Source organism: Hesperophylax consimilis, chromosome 29, assembly GCF_061612785.1.
Source record: "Hesperophylax consimilis isolate HC1 chromosome 29, BYU_Hcon_1.0, whole genome shotgun sequence".
In the NCBI taxonomy this organism is placed as follows: domain Eukaryota; kingdom Metazoa; phylum Arthropoda; class Insecta; order Trichoptera; family Limnephilidae; genus Hesperophylax; species Hesperophylax consimilis.
In genome coordinates, this window is record NC_142864.1 from 3,332,547 (window position 1) to 3,354,873 (window position 22,327).

At 36.2% G+C, this 22,327-nt stretch overlaps 1 protein-coding gene across 3 annotated transcripts in view; it reads left to right on the forward strand.

Moving 5' to 3' along the window:
- Nucleotides 1-22,327, forward strand: part of LOC149409778 (membrane-associated guanylate kinase, WW and PDZ domain-containing protein 1-like) — a 126,998-nt gene that overhangs the window by 4,889 nt on the left and 99,782 nt on the right. For all 3 annotated transcript variants that reach the window (XM_089649379.1, XM_089649381.1, XM_089649380.1), the window contains exon 2: nucleotides 20,231-20,796. In XM_089649379.1, the coding sequence (XP_089505505.1) occupies nucleotides 20,375-20,796 (422 nt within the window). In that variant the 5' untranslated portion in view covers nucleotides 20,231-20,374. The remainder of the gene's footprint in view (nucleotides 1-20,230; nucleotides 20,797-22,327) is intronic.

Consider the following 22,327-nt stretch of genomic DNA (forward strand, 5'->3'; position numbering starts at 1 on the left):
TGATTATATTTATATTTTAAATATATGTTAAGTATGTTTGCCAAATAAAGTTTTTTTTTTATGTTTCTAAATTTACTAGCACGCATGACGATATGAGCTAACATAATAAATAAGAAATGCATTATTAGGCTGCTTATGTCATGGCTGTCAAAGGGAACACGGAACTTAGTCGGTAGCTCCGTAATTAAAATGACCCCCTCTCCTTTTTACGGCGGAGAGGGGGACGCATAACTTTTCAAATATCGCGTCGGGAGCGGTTACGTAAAATAAATTCGGTTAGCGAAGTTCAGAACCACACATATAGCGCGTTATCTTTTTACGTGTGTCGGGTCTGTATGGGATTGTATGGCGAGCGCTATTGTGCTTTATATTATCTGTTGATGTGAGCTTTGCGTGTGGCAGCACCATAATTGCCTCCCAGACGAAATTAAAAATGAAAAAAGTGTAGGTACATTTAAAAAAAAATTGTTCAGTTTTATGCTCAATCAACAAAACAATGACAGTGAATAATATCGTTGTGTAATATATTTATGTGTAATGTATTCGTTATTTCTAGTTAAATAAGTGATAAATGTAATAATTCTTTTATCTAGAATAAAAAAAACACAAGTATTAAACTTTAGAATTCCGCAGATAAAATTACAATTCCTTGCCGTGCACCGGCTGACACGCGCAATGAATATTGCCGACGCGGTAGTTCGGCCGGATCGTTGCAAAGAGAATTCGCTTTCCTCATAAGATTACTTATTTTTTGTGTTTTCCACACGGCGATGCCATACGTAGTAATTCAAAATCATGTGTTTTTGGTTTGAAAATTTGGTCGCCTAGAAATGTTTCAGATGCTTTAATTAAATACTGCGAGTAGAATACATCTTGGCCTTTGAAATAATCGAGTATTTTTTAGATAAGTCTTTTTATAAGCCCAGAAAAAAATAATGTAAACGCCTATGAAAACTGCTTTAAAGTTCAAAATCTCCTACTTACGAACCTATTTGCAGTTATGATTTTTTGGTATAATATGGCAAATTAAGTTATTTATAAAATGATCGAAAAAAAAATTATGCCTGAACATAAAATAAAATAAAAGGCACTTTTTGGCCATGTTTTTTTCTTGCATAAATCAAAACAGGCGGATGGTGTTAAGCGGGAATTTAAACCTTATCGCCATCTACGTAAGGGTTGTTATTGATAGCGGCTCAATTTAAAATATAACACGACGTAGTGCATCGCCTTAAATCAAAGTTTTACGAAGGACTTCAATATTTTCAACAATTTTTATTTTACTCTTAACCCTTTCATACCGGGGATAAAATCCCAATCGCCCTCCGTTCACCGCCTGTCACTATTTTCGTAATAACTAACTTGTGTTTTGCAAAAATATGTTTTAGTAATTTGTAACGTCTTACCAGATAATGTGTTTATATATTTATGCACATTTTATATATCTATCCTATGTAGTTTCCCCAGAATAGGTACTTACATTAAGAGAAAAAATATCTATATGCATAATTATATATCGGTAGTATTCCTAAAATGAATTAAGGGCGCGCAGGAGCGCCGAGAAATTTTAACGATAGGTATTTGTAAAAATTATTTCTATTTCGTTCATCTCAGCGGGGACAGCAAAAGCGCTATCGGTGTATTGGTGAACCCCAATGCGTGTGTGTGCCTGCTGTTGACTCATCATCTCAGTCACATGGCAACTTGTGCGTAGGTATATACATGTGACTGCCTGCTCCGAGCTCATCTTCTGCACACGCACAAGTCAATGAGACTTGTGCGTGCGTGCATACAGGTTGCTGCCTGCTGCAACAGATAAGTCAATACGCGTCGCGACTTGAGCGTGCGTATTCCTATATAATAGATATCTTCTGCGCTCATAGTTCATTCATCTTGTTACTATTAGTAAAGTAAGATGCACGCTGTTTTGGTTTAGTAATATCGGGAGATTCATACCATCTTTTTTTATAAAACGGCAGCATAGGCGCAGTAGGTCCTTTTTTAATTAAACATATAAATATCGCTAAAAATGTTGTTGTTTTTTGGCTCTCCCTGAATAACGTAAATTCATCAGTTTTGACTGTATGCATAAAGTGCATTAGTGCAAGTCGGTACATTTGTTAACATATCTAGTAACCTATAATAAATATTATTCTACGTCTTAGGCTGCGTATACACACGCCAGCCGAACAACGGATTATGGGAAAGGAACGAAGCAAAAGCAAACTGCCCGAAACGCTGCGCCGCTTGCGGATGCTTCGTACCTTTACCATAATTCGTGGTTCGGCTCGCGTCTCTGTCCGCAAAGAGTGGCGTGCACTGATTTTTCAGTGGGCTAGAATCCTAATATTCAAAATACTACATTAATGATGTTGTCGTAGCTGAAAATTATTTTTTTTCCAAAATTTCAATTTTCAAATTCTGTGCACGCCACTATTCGCAAATATATACGTAGCATAATATATGTGTATTTAGAAATTGAGTTACATAAAATCGACTACTATATTACCTACCTTCAACTCAAATTTTTTTTTCTTACAGATAAATAACACTGGTCGACATTTATTTTTTTAAGTGCAGTCCCTTAAGCATAGCTAATTTTTTTATATGTATTTAGTATCCATAAACACGAAATGAAACAAAAAAAAATTATAGGTCAAGTTTTTTAATTATTTAACAAAGTTTTTTCACATAATTCTTCCATAGTATGACGGGTACTTACTTAACAAAATTTCAAAACTAATTGGATTTAACTTTTTTGCTCCTGATTTGCGCTTGTGAATATCTTGAGAGTCTCTCTGCAGGGTCCAGCAATAGTCTGCTAGCATAGATGGACTCCACTTTCCTTGGTATCACTTTTCCATAGTCGCAATGTCTTGGTGAAATCGTTCGCCGTGCTCGTCACTGACATCTCCTATATTTTCTGGGAAAAAATTCAAATGAAAGTGAAGGAAGTGTATTTTTAGTGACGTTACATCCCATATTTTTGTAGGCCACGAGCATTTCAAACACAATGCTGATATAGTCTTCACTTTAATGACTTCCAAGAAAATTCTCGACAACATTCTTGAAGGCTGACCAAGCGGCTAGCTCGACTGGTCTCAACACTGTTATAAAATTCGGATCAGTCATGACCTCCCTTATTTGTGGTCCCACGAATATTTCTTCTTTAATTTTTGCGTCGCTGATCTTACGAAACTTTTGCTTTAAGTAAATCATGCCATTTCCATCCTTTTACAAAAATTTTCATCAAACCCAATTTAACGTGTAAGGGTGTAAGTAAGATATCTTTAGATTTTACTAAGGGACCATGTTGAACATTCTTCGTGCCAGGTTTAAGGTGATTTCTAGTAGGCCAGTCCTTCTTGGCATAATGGTTTTTCCTTTCTCTGCTGTCTCACTCGCACAGAAAACAACAATACTTTGTATATCCCGCTTGCAGTCCTAGTAGGAGCCCTATTATTTTTAGATCACCACATATTTTCCATCCGTATTTTACAAATTTATTTTTTGTTAACAGCAGCTTCATATTGTCATAGTTCTCTTTCATGTTTGCAGCATGAATAAGTGGAATGGATGGTCAAAAAATCAAAAAATCAATGATAACTCACGAATAAATATGAATTAATACACATTTTAGTAAAACTTAAAACCCACAAAAACCTGACGTGATAGAAAAAAACTAATCACATATCTGAAATCAGCGTGAAATCTCCTGTCAGATTTGGCTACTTTCGTTAGAGGGACAAAAAATGTGTTGACCAGTGTAATGGGTAAAAGAAATGGAAACAAAGCGCGTTTGTTTTTATCTACTAGACGAAAAAAACCGATTATTAGTATCAAACGATAGATTCATGTTGCACCACGTTCGACATCTAGGTAAGTCGAAATATCGCTTTCCTGTTACTCTTACTACTGAACCTTCCTAAGGTTACCTTTACGTACGTAAAGTTTTTTTTCCCGTAAGTTGCTCACATAAGAGAGTTATGGCAAAATTACCAATGGGTATCGTTTACATTGATAATTTTGCCATAACTCTCTTACGTGAGCGACTTACGAGAAAACCCTAAAGATTTATGCTATGAGAGCCGTGTATTATGTAGCATGTACAACGGGAAAATGGGATGGACAAATTTAAATAAATAAATCATTTGCATTTACAGGGATATGGATGTCATCGATACTACTTTTGGAAACTTAACTACATCTTCACTAATGCATGAAACTTCCATGGATGAATCATTTGCTCAAAATATAGACGAAAACGCAAGTTCATCATCATCAACAACGCTTGATGATTTGGTGATAGAACCAGACCATATTGATGAAACCTATAATTTCGAAGGTCGCAGAATTGTGGATATAAAATATTTTTTGTTTTCGGAGATATCAAATATAAAGCACGAACACACCAACTGCACATTTTCCGATTTAAAATTTGTGAAGGAACGACGAAATGGTCTTCTAAGCCAGTATGTTTTCGAGTGCAAAATGTGCAAGAAAATAGAATACGTACACTCCGAAGACCCGAAACGGAAAATGTCTATAAATACTGCTATCGTCGAAGGAGTGATGTGTACAGGAAATGGGTATTCACAATGGAATGAAATTTGTGGGGTTTTAAATATGCCAAATATGGATTGTAAGACTTACACGAACATAGAACAATGTTTAGCGCCAACAATTGAAGAATGTGCCTTAGAAGAAATGATTGCAGCTGGTGAAGAAGAAAAAAGGCTAGCCATTTTAAACGGTGACGTAGACGAGGGTGGCTATCCTTTGGTAACGGTGGTTGCAGATGGCTCCTGGGCAAAGAGGTCGTACAAAAGTGGATTTAGCTCCTCATCTGGCGCAGGGTGCATAGTTGGACTACGAACTAAAAAGGTTTTATTTCTGGGAGTGCGAAACTCATACTGCTGCATATGTGCTAGAGCTACTAAACTACACATAGTTGCTTCTGAGCACAGGTGCTTCATAAACTGGCGTGACAGTGCTAATGCCATGGAAGCCCACATTATAGCAGAAGGGTTCTCGAGAAGCATGGAAATGCATGGATTGAAATTTAACAAACTAGTTGGTGATGGCGACTCCAGCATCAGGAAAAAAATAATGCAACAAATGCCATATGGTCCTAACCTTATAGTACAAAAAATAGAGTGCAAAAATCACTTACTCCGCAATTTTTGCAACAAAATGAAAGCACTTGGAAAAAAAACCAACAACGCTAAAGGCTTTGTACCAGTTCATATAAGGAAAAAGGTTGAAGCAAACGTTTTACGCATGAGAAGAGCTGTAGTTGGAGCAGTAAATTACAGGAAAGAGCAAGAAAACACAGTACAAAGTGATAAAATAAAAAAATTGAAAATGGATATAAAAAATACCGCAAATCATGTGTTTGGTGATCATAAAAATTGTGCATCGTACTATTGCAAGCCGGAGAAGTATACTGATGATCCAAATTTAGTAAGCGATCTTCGAGATTGTGGAATATGGACTGATATCCAACAATTCTTATTGTCTCTAATAGCAAATGCAGAAAGTCTTATTATTGACGTGACAAATAACACTGTGGAGCAATTCAACAACGTTATCGCCAAATTTATAGGTGGAAAAAGGGTAAATTTTACTACAAGAGGATCTTACCAAGCAAGATGTTTTGGAGCAGTAGCTTCGTGGAATAGTGAATTGGCAACCCATTCAAGAATACAAAAGAAAATCCAAGGCCACAGTCCCGGCAAATACACGAAGCACTTTATAGAGAGAAAACGACGTTCGAAGGAGTATACACAAATGTGTCGAAAAAAAAAACTAAAGTATAATGAAAATACGACAGAAAAAAGAAAAAAAGTTACAGGGCCCGATGAAAATTATGGTCAATTGGAATTAGAACCAGATATGCCACCTGAAATATTTGAAACGAAAAAAGAGGAATTTCTCAAAGAATTATCTTCAACGAATAAGGAAGAGCTCGAACGGAATACGGTAGGCCAAAGCAATAACAATCTGTGGGCAATTGAAAGACGTAAGCGGATAACGGCGTCTAACTTTGGAAAAATATATAAGCTTCGGCAAAAAACTTCAGTTACGGGAGTATTAAACTCTTTTCTGTACTCACAATTCAAAGGAACTATGGCCACAAATTATGGAAAAGAAAATGAAAGCCTAGCAATAGAGCAATTTTCAAAAAAAACAAGTTTGCAGGTATCCGCTTGTGGGCTATTTATCGATAAAACCAAAAACTTTTTAGCGGCAAGTCCGGATGGCCTTATCGGTGAGGATTCTATAATTGAAATTAAATGCCTTTATAGTATAGCAAATATGTCACCAGAAGAGGGAATTGCACAAAAGATAATTGATTACTGTAAATTGGAAGACCATTCTTTAACATTAAAACGGAATCATAATTACTTCTACCAAGTACAAGGCCAGTTACATATTACTCGTCGTAATTATTGTTATTTTGTTGTGTGGAGTCCAAAAGGTTTGCTGTATGAAAAAATTGAGAGGGACGATGAAATCTGGCAAAAAATCGTTCCACTGTTAGAAAATTTCTACCACCAATGCCTTTTACCAGAAATAATTGACGGTCGCATACCAAGAAATTTACCGGCGAGGGAAAGGTCTGGACCATAAATTGTTTTAATTTCATTGTGTAGATGTTAAACAGTATTTTTTTTTACAATAAAGCGTTTAAAAACAAAAAATATTAGATCATTGAAGAAGATTGAAAATGTCAAGTGATGTAGGAGGTATTCCCAAAAGTGCATTTTTCTGTAATAATATAACGTATTAAAAAAGTTAAATAAAAACTAAACTAGTTATGTGTATGTACCTAATATGTAGCACAATAAACAATATGGTGCCTCTTATACATAGATTTCAATATTCATTTGTATAATATGATATTATAATAACATAATCGATTCAACAACATGTGGTAGATGCATGTACCACTGAACATACGCTGTACCAGCATTCCATCAAACGATCAGTGGTGTATGTACTTACCATCACATATTTTCTTGTAAAATATAATTTAAAAAAAAAAATCTAGAACAATATATTTAGTCAAATATAAAAGTTTTTTTTTGGTTCGGTAGTTGTATCTTAAAGAAAGTGTCGTATAAAGGGATAATATTATGTTGAGTACAACCTTCAAAAGTTATCAAAAAATATTTTAATTAATTTTTGTGTTCCATATCCAACTCGGCAATACGGAACGGAATCATCTCGGGGTCTGTCTGTAACAGGTGTTTTTTTTTCAATTTTTTTCCATTAATTTATTTGACGTAAACAAATTAAATTTGTCACAATAACTTTAGTAAATAAGCTCGGTAAGTATTGGCACACTCAAGATAAGTCACCAAACAGAAAAATACTTTTAAAAAAACATCGATAACTCGGGACATGACAACACTAGTGGACTAGTGTATCGATATAATTATTGAGAATGTCACATCACTTCGTTGACTGTATACGTATTCAACAAAACCCTCTCCGCCCCCCCCCTCACCCCCGAATACTGAGAGAAAGGGACACATGCACCTCAGCCTGATAATACCTAAATAAAATTGTCAAAATCGAGGTTTTGTAGTCCTCATTTTTCTACTCCAAAACTGAACCGATTTCCAAGATTTTTTTTACCAAATGTATTGGAAGAAAACATTTTATGTCTGTACGTTTTGCTTTTTTAAAAAATACATCGTCTTATTTGTATACTGAACGTTTGTTGATGGCGTTAAAAAAAGGCAATTTTAACAATTTTTGAAGGGTTACAACTCCTATAAAAAGTAACTTATCAAAAAAATCAAAACGTACCGACACGCTTGCGGTCAATATTCATATTATGTAAAAAAAATATTTTCTCTAGTGTCAAAATCCAGAGAAGGAAATGAGGAATACGTTTGTATGGAAAAAACACCACCCGGTTTCCTCTTAAGGCGAAGCTTAATGCTAAATAATGAAATGTATGAACGCGTAAAGGAAACAACTTTTAAAAATACAGTATTATAGCCAAGATTATCTGTGACAGTTTCACTTGATTAACTTTTTTGCTTTTTTATAAAATTGTTTACAAAATAGTTTAAAATATAGTAAATATTTACATAAAGACTCCGTTTTTCAAGCGATTTTAATGCCTATTACCTAAGATATAAGGTAAACCAAGAATATACACATTTTGGCGTGTAGCTTCATCTTAACACGGGTCGTACAAGGTTTTACACAAATACGCCTCAGAGATCTCACTTCTACAGCAGCCTACTTTCATCTTTCCTCTGCCAGTTTGCAATCCTTCACTGTCACACGTCAGGGGTTCATTCTTTATCTAGTTTTCGCTGGACGTCTCCGACCACTTCTATCCGCTTGTGTCTTTCGTATCACATATATTTTTCTCCTCTGACACTTCTTTCTCAGTCCTTCCGCTCTACAAGTCCAGACAAGCTAAAGGTCTCGGCATTTTCCGTGAAATAATGACTCATTGTGAGGTCAGAGAAATTCGCCATTCGTTTTTCAAGAATGTCTTGTAGACCTTTTTGGCGGGTATATTTTATCTTTACTGGAAGAGATAAAATCATGTATGAAACGATAGAAGTGTCTTGTGGGCGTGTCCGTGGTGTGATCGACTTTAGGTAATTTTTTTGGAACGGAATCAATTAATCGCGTCTTAGATAAATTAATTAAATCTATGGATAGTGTATACGATTTCTTTAATCCTTCAGTACTGTTGTGTTCGTACAAACAGGTCTCCAACTCTTCTTGGAAGGAGTTTATAAATAAAATTGGTTCTTTTAGATTAATCAGGGATTTATTAATACTCCGCGTATTATAAAGGTGACTCGATAGTCGACCTAACTAGAAGCTGGCTAATTGGAATCTTGTCAGATAAGTAAGTTTATCTGGGATCCTTCCCACTGGCCCTGGCGACTACTGGCCACTGGCTCCATCTTGCGGACTTCCACGCAAGCTCTATGCACTGCCATCTGTGCGTGCATCTATGAAACTCTTCTCAACAAGTACTTTCATCACCTTTGTTCACGTTGCAATGTTTTCTTTGTGTTTCAAATGCGCTATACATCTTATTTTTTAATTTTCCGTAAAAACAAATACTGTTTTGGAAACTATATAAAATTATCTTTCCGGTATATGCATTTAAAATAAAAATTACTATTTCTAAATAATAAAATTTTAATATCAAACGTGAAAAATGTTGTCCAAAAGGCTAACCACATTTTTACTCTCAATTTTTCCACGATTAGAGTCAAAAATTGAAAGAACTCGATATACACATTCGAAAACACAGTTTTGTTTGGGGAATTTATAAGAAAACTGAAAATTCACTTGTATATCTCGTTCATATAATAAAATATTTTTTTAAAGTTAAACCGATTGTTACGATAGCGGCGTGAAATATAAATTATTCATTTTGGCAATTTTTAGGATTTTATTAAAGGCATCCAGTATAAATATTTTAAGCAAACTGGAAATAATAATTATTTCTCTTTCTAACGTCAAAAAATTACGTGTTTCCGCATGGTAGAAAAGAGATAAAAATAATTTTATAAAACATGGACGCCCGGTCATATTTGACCCAAAAACGCTGGAGGGGTTCAATTCTAAGAGCTTAGTTAGTTCTTTTGTATAATGAACGACATTATCCAAAAAGTTGTGTATATTGACAGCTTATCTGACACCTTGGAGGCCGCGCTAAAAGCAGAGGCTTTCGACTTCTTCTTCTTCTTCGATGGCGCTACAGCCCATATCGAGCTTTGGCCTCCTGCAACAGTCGCCTCCAACTCCTCCTGTCCTCAGCGGCTGACTTCCAGTTTGTCACCTGGAGAAGCTGTGCTGCATCCCCTCTTACCTCATCTTCCCACCTCAGTCTGGGTCTTCCCACTTTTCTCTTTCCACCTGGGTGACCAGTCAGAATTCTTTTTGGGACGCGTGTATCCGGCATTCTCTGTACATGACCAGCCCATCTCAGCCTGAGGAGTCTCATGTGTGCAGAGATGCTAGGGGCCTTATATATATCGTACAATTCTCTATTGTGCCGGATACGCCACTGTTCGTCCTCTTTCACCGGTCCACATATTCTTCTCAGCACCTTTCTTTCAAAAGTATCCAGCATTTCAGCCATCTTTACTGTCAGTGTCAGCGCCTCACATCCATATGCCAATACAGTTCTTACAATGGTCTTATATATGGTTATTTTGGTTTTTCTGTGGACACTACGTGACTTAAACACTGGCACCAAAGAGAAGTATGTTTTGTTGGCTGCTGTGATTCTTCTTCTGATTTCTGCTGGATCCTCATTGTTCTCTGTCAGGCTGGAGCCCAGGTAGGTGAATTGATCGACCACTTCGTATGAGTAGTTGTCTTTAAATAGTGCACTACTTCTTCTTCTGTGCGAAGGGTTCCTGCTCTGTACCATCATTTTTGTTTTGTCAACATTAACTCGCAGTCCTACTTCCCGCGCCGCTATTTCTAAAGGGTCGAAGACCTCCTTAATGGCTGAAATTGATCTTCCGACAATGTTGATGTCATCCGCATATCCGACAACTTGACTGCTCTTGAAACAAATATTGGAGCCAGTGTCTATTAGTGTTTTTCGTATTACATGTTCGAGCACAATGTTGAAGAGAGTGGGAGCCAGACTGTCCCCCTGTTTAAGTCCCTGTGATACTGTAAATTCTTCCGACAATTCTCCGTCTATTTTGACCTGACATCTTGAGTCTGACATTGTGGCTTTTATGAGCCTAACCAATTTAGGTGGAATCTGGAATTGTAGTAGTATGTCATATAGACACTCCCGATCTATGCTATCATATGCTTGCTTGAAATCAATGAATAGTTGGTGTATGTCTATGTCGAATTCCCAGCACTTTGCCAAGATCTGTCTGACGGTGAACAGTTGGTCTGTTGTGGATCTACCGGTGCGGAAGCTTGCCTGATACTCTCCCAGTAGGTTTTCTGCATATTTATCAATTCTTTGTTTCAGTATCATGGTGTAGATTTTATATGCTGTGCATAGGAGTGATATGCCTCTATGATTTTCGCATTTTAATTTATCACCTTTCTTGTGAATTGGGCATATTATGCTTATTTGCCATTCCTCTGGGATTTTTTCCAGTGTCCATATTTTAGTTATTAAATTGAGTAGCAGATTTCTCAGATGCTCATTTCCATATTTGAACAACTCTGCCGGGAGGTTGTCTTTCCCAGGTGATTTGTTGTTTTTAAGTTTCTTTAGTGCAGCATTTATTTCTTGCATTGTTGGTGGATTCGCTGATTCTTCATTACTTGATTCAGTGGGGATGTTGGTAGGGTGACTTCTCAGGTCGCTATTAGGGTTGAGAAGTTTATAGAAGTAGTTTTTCCACACTGTTTTTATTTGTTCCTTATCTGATATAATTGATCCATCAGCGTCTTTGCATAGTGTTGTATTCGGTTTGAAACCCTTCTTGAAGAAGTTTACTCCCCTATATGCTTCTCTAGGATTATTATTGACAAAGTCCTGTTCCATTTTTAGCAGTATATCATTCAAGAATTTTCTTTTCTTTCCCCGTATCAGCTTATTCGTTTCTTTTCTCGCTTGTTCGTACGCCTGTTTTTTGTTTCTTGTTGACGTTTCCAAGTACTTTTTTCTGAGTATATTCTTTTCAGCTATCTTTCTTTCACACTCTTCATCAAACCACGGGTTCCTGGGCTGTCTGGGCATGTTTCCGACACTTGATTCCACTGCTCTTACGATTGCTTCTTTTATATCATTCCAATCTTTTTCGAGTGATTCTTGGGAGTTCTGCTCAGTGATCTGATCTGGTAGTCTATTTACAAGGGCGTTGTGATACTGCTCTTTGCCTTCTGGTGTTTTTAGAGCTTCCGTATTGATTTTTGGAATAGTTGGTGATTTTTGTGTCCTGTTGTTTGCAATTCGGCTCCTATAGGTGGCCACCACCATGTAGTGGTCTGAATCACAGTTGGCACCCCTATACGTCCTTACGTTTGTGATGCTCGTTGCCCCCCTTCTTTCTATCAGGACATGATCAATTTGGTTATGGTGTCTACCATCTGGCGACGTCCAGGTCCGTTTGTGTATGTCTTTTCTTGGAAATTGAGTCGAGGCCACGATTAGGTTTCTTGATTCTGCGAAATCAATCACTCGGGTTCCATTATTGTTAGCGTGCTTGTGTAGACTGTTCATTCCTGCAATGTGTTGGAGCAGAGGATCCTGTCCTATCTTGGCGTTAAAGTCTCCAATTACCATCTTAATGTCGTTCGATGGTAATGTGTCGTAGACCTGTTCGAGTTTCTGATAGTATGTATCTTTCATTATGTCCTCTTTATCTTCCGTTTCAGCATGTACGTTGATCAATGTTACGTTGAAAAACTTCGTTTTTATGCGTAAGCTGCACATTCTTTCATTAATGGGTTTAAAGTCTAATATGCATTTTCCCATTTTCCGGTCCACAATGAAGGCCACTCCGAATTTATGATGTCTTTCATTTCCACTATGCAGTATCGTATGCGTTCTTGTGTCAAATGGCTCAGATCCTATCCATCTGGTTTCTTGCACCGCCATTATGTCAATTTTATATTTCGTCATCTCCCTAGTGATCTCTCCTAGGGCTCCACTTCTATACAGCGTCCTTGCGTTCCAGGTAGCTATTTTCAAGTCCTTATTTCGTTTGCTGGGTCTTTTCCTAAGTTCAGTTGTTGTCCGAGGCTCTGTGTTAGGATTCGTAATAGCGTTGCTTTTACAGGGAGAGGTTATTAGCCTCTCGCCCAACCCCCTACCAGGAGGGCCAGGGTTTTTCTGTAGGGGTTTCCATCCCTTAGCTGGGGGGTTCCGGTTTTATGGCGCCGGAGATTCGCCATTCATCCTCTCCTATCTGCTATGGCTGATGGTATTGCCATTGGCCACATTGCCCAGGGCTCGCGGGGCTTAAGAGACCACTCGTGGACGCTAGGAGTAGGACTATTGGTAGTGTTGCTAATGGAGTGCAACAGTGGCGTTACACGGTATTTGATGAGTGACACATTTTTCCCAGCAAAAAATGCGTCTCCGTGACCCTACCAAACTTTGAGCCCCGAGGCTTTCGACTACCGAATTATATTCTTTCGCTTTCGAATTATATTCTGACCGTGTTCGCAAATATCGACAACTGATCATGGATGACGGATTTCGTCAATACCGTATTGATGTAGGGTTTTACCGATCTTCCTTACTAGATACCCTGGTATCTAGGAATAGAATGGTCTTACGTAATTTGGCGATTTCAGTTTTCTTTCAAATCTGTATAGATCACATTTCTAGGGTTTTTTTATTCAGTGGCAGAAGAGAGCACAATCACTTCTTTGTTGTCATTCGTTTTATTCGTTTCTTTAATTCTGCAGAAACCAATCGGTGGTGTTCAAATGAAAAATTTTAATTAAGGCGAATCTTAATGCTAAATCACTATTTTGATTAATCTTTATAACGAATTGGTGTACATTATGAATACCAAAATATATGCTCTAGTTAAATTGAAGGTTTTCCTATCGTTTCGCTTGAGTAGAATAGAAATAAAATAATAATTTGATCAATACAAAATATAAATGTAAACTTCTAAAAGAAATATTTTTTCAATGGAAATGGATGAACGCATAAAGGAAACAACTTTAAAAAAATACAGTATTATAGCAAAGATTATCTGTGACAGTTTCATTTGATTAACTTTTTTGCTTTCTTATAAAATTATTTAGAAAATAAATAAAAACCAGTTTTGTGCTTGAAATCGAACGATTCTAGACTCCGTTTGTCAAGCGATTTTAATTCCTATTACCTACAATATAAGGTATACCAAGAATATACACATGTTTGGCTTGTAGCTTCCTCTTAACTAACCGTCACGTCGTTTCCCTCAGGGGTAGGCAGAGAGGATGGACTGCCAAACTCGGCATTCACACACACAACTTGCTTCATACAAATTCATTCATCGTCTCATATACGTTTCTGTTTCGGCTAAAGTATGTCGACTGAACCTAGTTCAGTGAAACCACGCGCGTTGTCTCTAACGTATCTTCACTCTATTAATTCATCTAATCATCTGTCAAGCTTTTTAACAAAAGAAATACACATTTCGAATAAAGAATTATTGATTCATAAATAATTTTTGTACCTACTTATGATAAGTAGTTACAATTTTGATATGATAAGTAGTTACTTATGGTAAGTAGTTACAATTTTAATATGATAAGTAGTTACATTTTTAATATGATAGCAGTTACAATTTTAATATAATAATAATAATAATTGGATGACTTGTATAGCGCCGTTTTTGTGCAAAATCACCTCAAGGGCGCTGTGATATGATATGATATGTGAATATGATAAGTAGTTACAATTTTAATATGATAGCAGTTACAATTTTAATATGATAAGTAGTTACTTATGGTAAGTAGTTACAATTTTAATATGATAAGTAGTTACAATTTTAATATGATAAGTAGTTACTATTTTGATATGATAGGTAGACGACCTACGTGGTCGAGAGGTAAGGCTCTCGACTGGTAATCCGGAGGTCGCGGGTTAAAATCTCGGCGTGCGCAAGTAAATTTGATTTGATTAAAAAGTGTTATTTCACCATTAAATCATTAAAAATAATATTTTGTATATTTGCGGCACGTTTCAAAGTGGAATATACCCGCAGTATCGCCCTGGTGTAAGGCCACCTTCAGTAGCTTTAGCCATGTTTGGTGACCAGATCTGAATAGCCATGTACTTACACTCCTCTCTCTTCCTCATCTCCTTCCCCTCTTCACTATCTTCAGTCTCACAACATTTGGGGAGCCATATCACTGGAAAGTTATAATTTCGAATTAAAAGTTCATTGAACTTGAATGATGTTACGCATTACGCAGGAATATTTACGTTATTTACCAACATACCTACGCACCAACAGTCGAAATTATTTATTTATTATAAATTACTTTCTTAACGCCATTTTTTGGGGCTTTTACAAATGAATAATACAAATTATAAATTAATACAGTACATATTTATAATACATAACTAAACATTCTCAGTTACAATCTTTTGTATTTGTTAAGTGAGAAGTAAAAAATGTCCACTGGTATAATTATTTCTCTCCATTAGTATTCTGGGCAATTTGGAATAAATATGTAACAACAGTAACAACACAACAAAATACAATATTCTACAGCAGCACACATAAGCGTAACTACATTGCCCACTCTCTGGTGATGTTGACATATTCAATACCAACTTGGCAAGTTTTGTGGATCATTTAAAACATTTATTTCAACAATACTCCTAAACACATCATGTAAACCTACAAATAGCTGTAATTTTCAAGTATCTGTCAAATTAAAATTATACTACCAACCATGTAAAAGCCCTCTGGGTGTTAAATAAATAAATAAATAAAAAATATGGTAGTTAGTACCAAAATTTCTGCACTGAAATAAATCTCGACTTCTATTATTATTTTTGCAAAACGAATGAGTATGTTTAATTATCTATCGCGCCGTTTCTCCGTAGGGGTAGGCAGTGAGGATATACCGCGCCAAAACTGCTGTATTATTGTCTTATACACATTCTTCTGTCAGTCTAAATCTTGATAATTACAAAATAACCCTTTATAATATATATTAAAGGGTATTGTATATGTTTTGTAAAAGCTATATGTATTATTCAATGATTGTCCGCCTTTGACTTGATCGTGCGAAGTGTCACGTTAGTGTAACTGTTGTGGGTTTTTTTTCCATTGTATTATTTTTTATGCTACGGTTTTCCTCCATTGTTGCCTTTGTAATACGACTTTCCACAAAAATGATGGAAAAACTAATAGAGAGTTGTAGATACTCTCAGTATCGCCCTGGTGAACGACCAATATTCAGAATCGAAACATTGCTTAAAATGGCTTTATTTTAATGTGACACTTCACAAGAGCGCCACATGCCTGTACAGTGTAAAGGCAAGGGTGAGTCGCCACACGGTTGGGCAGTGTTGTGAGGGTGGTTAATGTATGGGCTGTAGGAAGGTATTTATTAATGCGGGTCTTGAAGAGGCCCGGATTATACGAAGGAGGAAAAACAGATGCCGGTAGCTCGTTCCACATACGAGCCGACTTGCGTGTAAAACGAGTCGAAGAAACGGCCCGTTCTCATGAAGCCCAGCACATCGACAGTGAACGGGTGTTCCGCTCGTGTCCGTCGAGTTTCACGCACGTGAATCGGCGCAGGCTCTATTCAAATACCTGTAGAACGGACTCAACATGCATACATTGCGTTTTTGCATTAGGGATGGCAATTGGTCTGTTAACAATGGATTGTCAATCAGACGGACCGCCCTCATTTGCACAGAATAAAGTAGGTTTATCGAGTATTATGGGTCTCCAGCCCAGAGGTGGCTACCAAATTCAATTGTTGGGCGTACTTGAGATTTGTGTAGGATTAACAGCCGGTCACGACTAAAGAAACTGATAGCCCCAAACAAGACGCCCGTTTAGTGGTGTTTTGTAACCAGATCTGAATAGCGAGGTGCTACCCAACCATCCTCTTCATTCAGTCTCTGGGATTGCCGTAGTCCCACTGGCTCTAGACAGTTGGGTGCAGTTGGGACTATTCACATCGAAAAGATAATGGCAAACAAACATAATGAGTTTTACATCCGTTTTGTTTTTATAATCATCAGTTTCCACAACATTACGTAGATAGATATCAACAAGTATACATTAAATTGTTACAATAATATCTAACATATACCATTTGTTTTAATTACAGCGTGAATTAAGTTCAATTAACAGTTAAAAGTCAACATTTTGAACTGTATAAAAAAAGCTGTAAAATGACAACACAGTTCTCATTAAAAATTTCGCTGTCATTTTTGTGGTAACATTTTATTTAAATTTATCTTTTGTGTCTGGGTGAGTTGAAAATATGATAAACGCAATATGAGGACTATAATTGGATGACTTGTATAGCGCCGTTTTTGTGCAAAATCACCTCAAGGGCGCTGTACAAATTTATAATACATTTCATTTAACTATTTATGGATATAATATACAGTACAATATTTACCTGCTAGGTCACTTGAGATTAACACTTAATTAACATTATCTAATTGTTTATTAGCGAAATTTAGATACAGGATTTAGGACATAATTGGATATAACTGGACTTTCTATCAGGAATGGTATATTTAATTTAGCTTGTGGAAAGCTCCTTGACTCTGGTTGTAGGTTAAAATCCTAGCATGACCAAATCTATCTACATAATTAAGATTGTCTGTGGCAGACATCGGGCGGGTGGCGTGGTTTTGTTTTGAGACCGATGAAATTTTGCACACTTGACCTTCAAAACAACAGGAAGATCACTGACTACATTAGATTTCGAAAAAACTCTTGTGTTAAGTACGGGCAACGCTGGGGACTTCGGCTAGTAATTTATTCGGTACAGTTTTTTTTTGTTTTTTTTTTCGGTACAGTTGTACATTCACATACATAATTTAAATTAATTTAAATTGTTGCATATTTGTCTCGTTTCCGATTGGCCGATATTATATACAGGGTGTATCGGCACGTACCCGACAAACTTTAACCAGTTATTCTTTAGCACATTTGGAGTAAAAAATGTTATGGGCACTTTGCTGTCCGGTAACATTTTTTTTAATAAAAAAATTATCATTCATATTTTCACCACATGTCATCACTGTTTTATCCTTTGTCACAGTTTGAAAACCCGTCTGGCAATATTTTATTCGAGTTTCGTTCAATAATATACGTACGTACCTACATTGGCGCGCTTTTACAATCACAACGAAATGGCATGGCACCATTCGTCTCATTTTTAACTATTATTATTTAGTGTGTATGAAAGAGCGAAGACGCTTTTTGACACACTTGCTAATAACAGCTGTTGAACACGAGAAACAATGCCAATGACAGTGACGGAGTGTGGAATTTTTTATAATTTTTTGTTTTTAATTTTAAAAAAATGTTACCGGACAGCAAAGTGCCCATAAATTTTTTTACTCCAAATGTGCTAAGGAATAGCTGGCTAAAGTTTGTCGGGTACGTGCCGATATACCCTGTATAGACCACCAATATTGTAACGTTGCTTGAAATGGCCTTAGCTGTGTTTTGTAACCAGATCTGAATATTAAGAAAATTCTCAACATTGTTTTCTTCTTCTACTCCCTGCCTTCATGCCTGCACTCAATGCCATAGTTCCATTGGCTCTAGGCAATTAAAGGGTCATGCGTTATTTTTGAAAAAAAAAAAATAGAGTTATTTCTCATAATTTTTTTATAGACGTTTCTCATGATGGAAATGACGTCGCAATCTGAAAATGGTTGCGTTAGACTATGTAGTATAAAATGGGGTGACTATTTATTTTCAACTTTTAAACATTGTTTTTATAAATTTTCTAAAAAATTTATACTGAAAATTTTATGTCTTTAAACAATCTAAATTTATTTTAAAAGCAATTGTATTTGTATTTGGCGAGTAAAAAGAAAAGAATATGATCTAAGCTGTGGGGTACTTTCGCATACCATTTTTATAACCTTATTACAATTATATGTCAATCCTAAAAAATAAAATAACAGTTCAAATGTTCAAGTATGTAGTTATATGTATAATAGCACTGATATACTTTACAATAAAAGTGATAATTTTTATTCCAAACATGGAAAAATTGCAGAGAATACCAAATTTTGAAAACACATTCCTTTTATTTAGGGAATCTGAAAGAAAATTGTCTCAACCTCACTTTGTTTCTCGTTTACACAATAAGAAGATATTATAATACTTTCCAGAGAATATCCCAAAAACTGGTTGGATTCATTGTTACTGCAATGTAACCGTTGATTTCTTGGAATTATATTTATCTACGCACGCGTAAGGCATTTATGTTACTAAAAAACATCACTTTCACGCGGTAATGGTCAATTAAGAAGTAATATGTCAGAAATAACCTAAATTTTTCAAGACATGAACCTCTTGTGTCACTCAACCAAAATGCAACGTTGCCAGCCCTTTCGCAGCTAGTTAAAGACATTTTTTATTATTAAGAGTTCGAAACGAAAATTGTACAGTCTTTAATCAATGTGCAACTAAAACGACGTTTAACGGTTGGGAAATGTTTTGTTTATTGGTAAAGCTGCTAAAAAATAACCTCACAATATTCATATTAATATTAATCACAGACAAAATTAAAAAAAAAAAACAAACAATCAAAAATTAATGAAAGAAAAACATTCCCGGGTTACGGATAATCTGGCAATATTTGAAAATCTCCTACTACCATCACAGTAAGCGGAAAATGTTGCTTGCGTTGTGATGGAGGATTTAGCCAGCGGAGGAATTTGGGTGGGACCCAAGCGCGATGTCAACTCAGCCACCGACCGGTCAATGTTTGCATAAACCTAGAAATCAACTAATTTGACACTTGACACTTATTTTCAAAGCGTCATTGTACCTATCTGGCCCGAAAAAAATCATTAAAAATAAGCTTGTAAGTGGTTGCGAGATTTGTACAGATATCCGTTATGATTAAAATCACCCCTCAATTCAAAAGTTACCCCGTATTACAGTTATTCCCGACAGCTTAACGAAGGCGATGCACTACGTAGTAATGCAAAATCATGTGTTTTTGGTTTTAAAATTTGGTCGCCTAGAAATGTTTCAGATGCATTAATTAAATACTGCGAGTAAAATACATCTTGGCCTTTGAAATAATCGAGTATTTTTTAGATAAGTCTTTTTATAAGCCCAGAAAAAAATAATGTATAAGTCCTATGAAAACTGCTTTAAAGTTCATTCTCGGTTATGATTTTATTGTATAATATGGCAAATTAAGTTATTTATAAAATGATAAAAAAAATTAAATATTTATGCATGAACATCCACAAAATAAAATAAAAGGCACTTTTTGGCCATGTTTTTTTCTTGCATATATCAAAACAGGCGGATGGTGTTTAAACTTAAACCTTATCGCCATCTACGTAAGGGTTGTTATTGATAGCAGCTCAATTTAAAATATTACACGACGTACTGCATCGTCATAGTTGAGATGATAAATAGTTTGGATGTGTGTGTGTATCCGAATATGGAAGAAACGAAAGAAATGTGCGAGTACTGTGATTCGCGGTGTTACATAATCTATCTCTAACCTTAACTACAGATTAAATACAATAATAACGATATTAATATGCTTAATTTAATTTCAGTTTAAATAAAATAAAATACCTTCAAAAGGTACGCCAGTGATATTATGTGAAAGTGCAACATGAAATTACCAATTAAAGAAAAAGTGTAAAATAAACGGAAACAATTTTTATTGAAAATTTAAAAATCAAGATGTGACGACAGAAATGGCCTCGCAAATCGCCTCCACCTCCCTCCAATTGTCCGACCCCCAACGAGAAGCGGACAAGATATCGACTGGCGGTTTATCGACTGGTGGTTTATCGACTGGCGGTTTATCGACTGGCGGTCTGTCGACTGGCGGTTTATCGACCGGTCAGTTATCAGTCGGACAATTATCGATCGGTGGTTTATCGACCGGTCAGTTATCGACCGCCAGCATCAGTACGGGCAAGCTGTCTACCGGGCAGCTGAGTTCAGTCAATTCGGTCTCGTCTGCCACTACCGTAGCGGCGGTAGCGGAAGATAGGGCGAGGTTGCAGTTTTCCGGTAATAGCGAGAAGGATAAGGGAGATGACTATGCACTGGGACCACTACCCCCGTTGTGGGAGAAAGCATACACCTCAAATGGAGAGGTCTACTTCATAGAGTAAGTACTGATTTATATATTTCATTTTTACAGATTTTTTAGTTGTGCATAGTGATTGATAATTCTTAGGGAATATTCCCGAAACGGGGAACATTGCGGGAATGTTCTTTTAAACCGTGAGGTTGTATCTTTCAACGAAAATTCATGTTATTTACAAATATATCATTATATTATAAATTAGTACTTTTCTGTACACAGAACTGCCATTCGAATTATGAATTTTACTAATTTGTGTCTCGTGTGACAGTTAAAGTTCTCGGTTTAGCAGGGTTTGGTACTAATTCCTGCTACTAACCTGTACTAACTATACTACCATCTCTATACATATATTATACTAAAATAAAGTCGCTATTCGCGTATGTCTGTTTGTGCGCTTAGTTCTTCTAAACTACGCAACGGATTTTGATAGTGTTTTCACTATCATTTAGAGAATTTCTTCCGGAAGGTTTACATCTATGAAACATGCATATTATATTTATATACAGTAGAGAAAAGTCGATGTTTTGTAATCAAGACGTAAAATATTTTTTCGGGCACTACATTGCTAACGCTGGCTAAACCTCATGAGATATCAAAATAATCACAGACATATGAATATATAGACTAGAAATTAAAGGTGAGGGGTAAAATCAACTGTTGAAGAACGAAGGGGATAAAGCTGACTGTGATTCGTCAATAAATCAATCTGACAGTATATAGGCATCTCGCATTATAATATCACCATTTACTTCTTAAAAGTAAAATCTGCTTTTGAATGAATAGACATTTTTACATGGGAGCGCAAATTACTCGCCACGTTATGAACAAATTTGCGAAGTCCAAATTCGGCAAAAAAATTCGGTTTTATTTTCAGAGTCGAATATTTCGTTTAAGTATTTAGTTAAGACACTTTTATAAATGTTCATAATTTACTTCCCAGCAACCAACCAGCTTTGTGTTTCGCGTCCAGACGTTTCTCGATGTGATAGTAACAACTGATTCATATTATACGATGTGAATATGCTTAAAATAAAGTAAAATAATGCTTATATATGGAATGTAATACGACAATTGGATTTATTCTCTTTTTGACATCTATTTTTACAAGTTTTCATAGTACAAGTCAACATTTTGCCGTGTTATTTCGTAAAATGAACCGATGATGCCTCGACCATAGTTCGCACAAGAATGATGACGTCACGTTTTCAAATTTCACTTGAGGCCATACGCGAGCACAGCCGGCTCCAATGGAACCGGTATGGGGAGTGGGGATAATACGCTTTTAATCACTTAGGGCAGGTCTACTAATATTCATATGTCTATGGCTACAGAAAAGTCCGCGATTGTATATGTCTTATTCCCTAAGGATAACCCCCAGTAACGCCGGGTACACGTCAGCTAGTTATATATAAAAAATCCAGCCTGCGTATGTTTGTTTGTGCTTTCAAAACTCGAAAATTAGTCCATTGATATCGCTGAAAATATCAACATTTGTTCTTATTAGTGCCAGGAGTGTTTAGTGGTTTGAATGGTAGAATAAGTCGGGGATGCC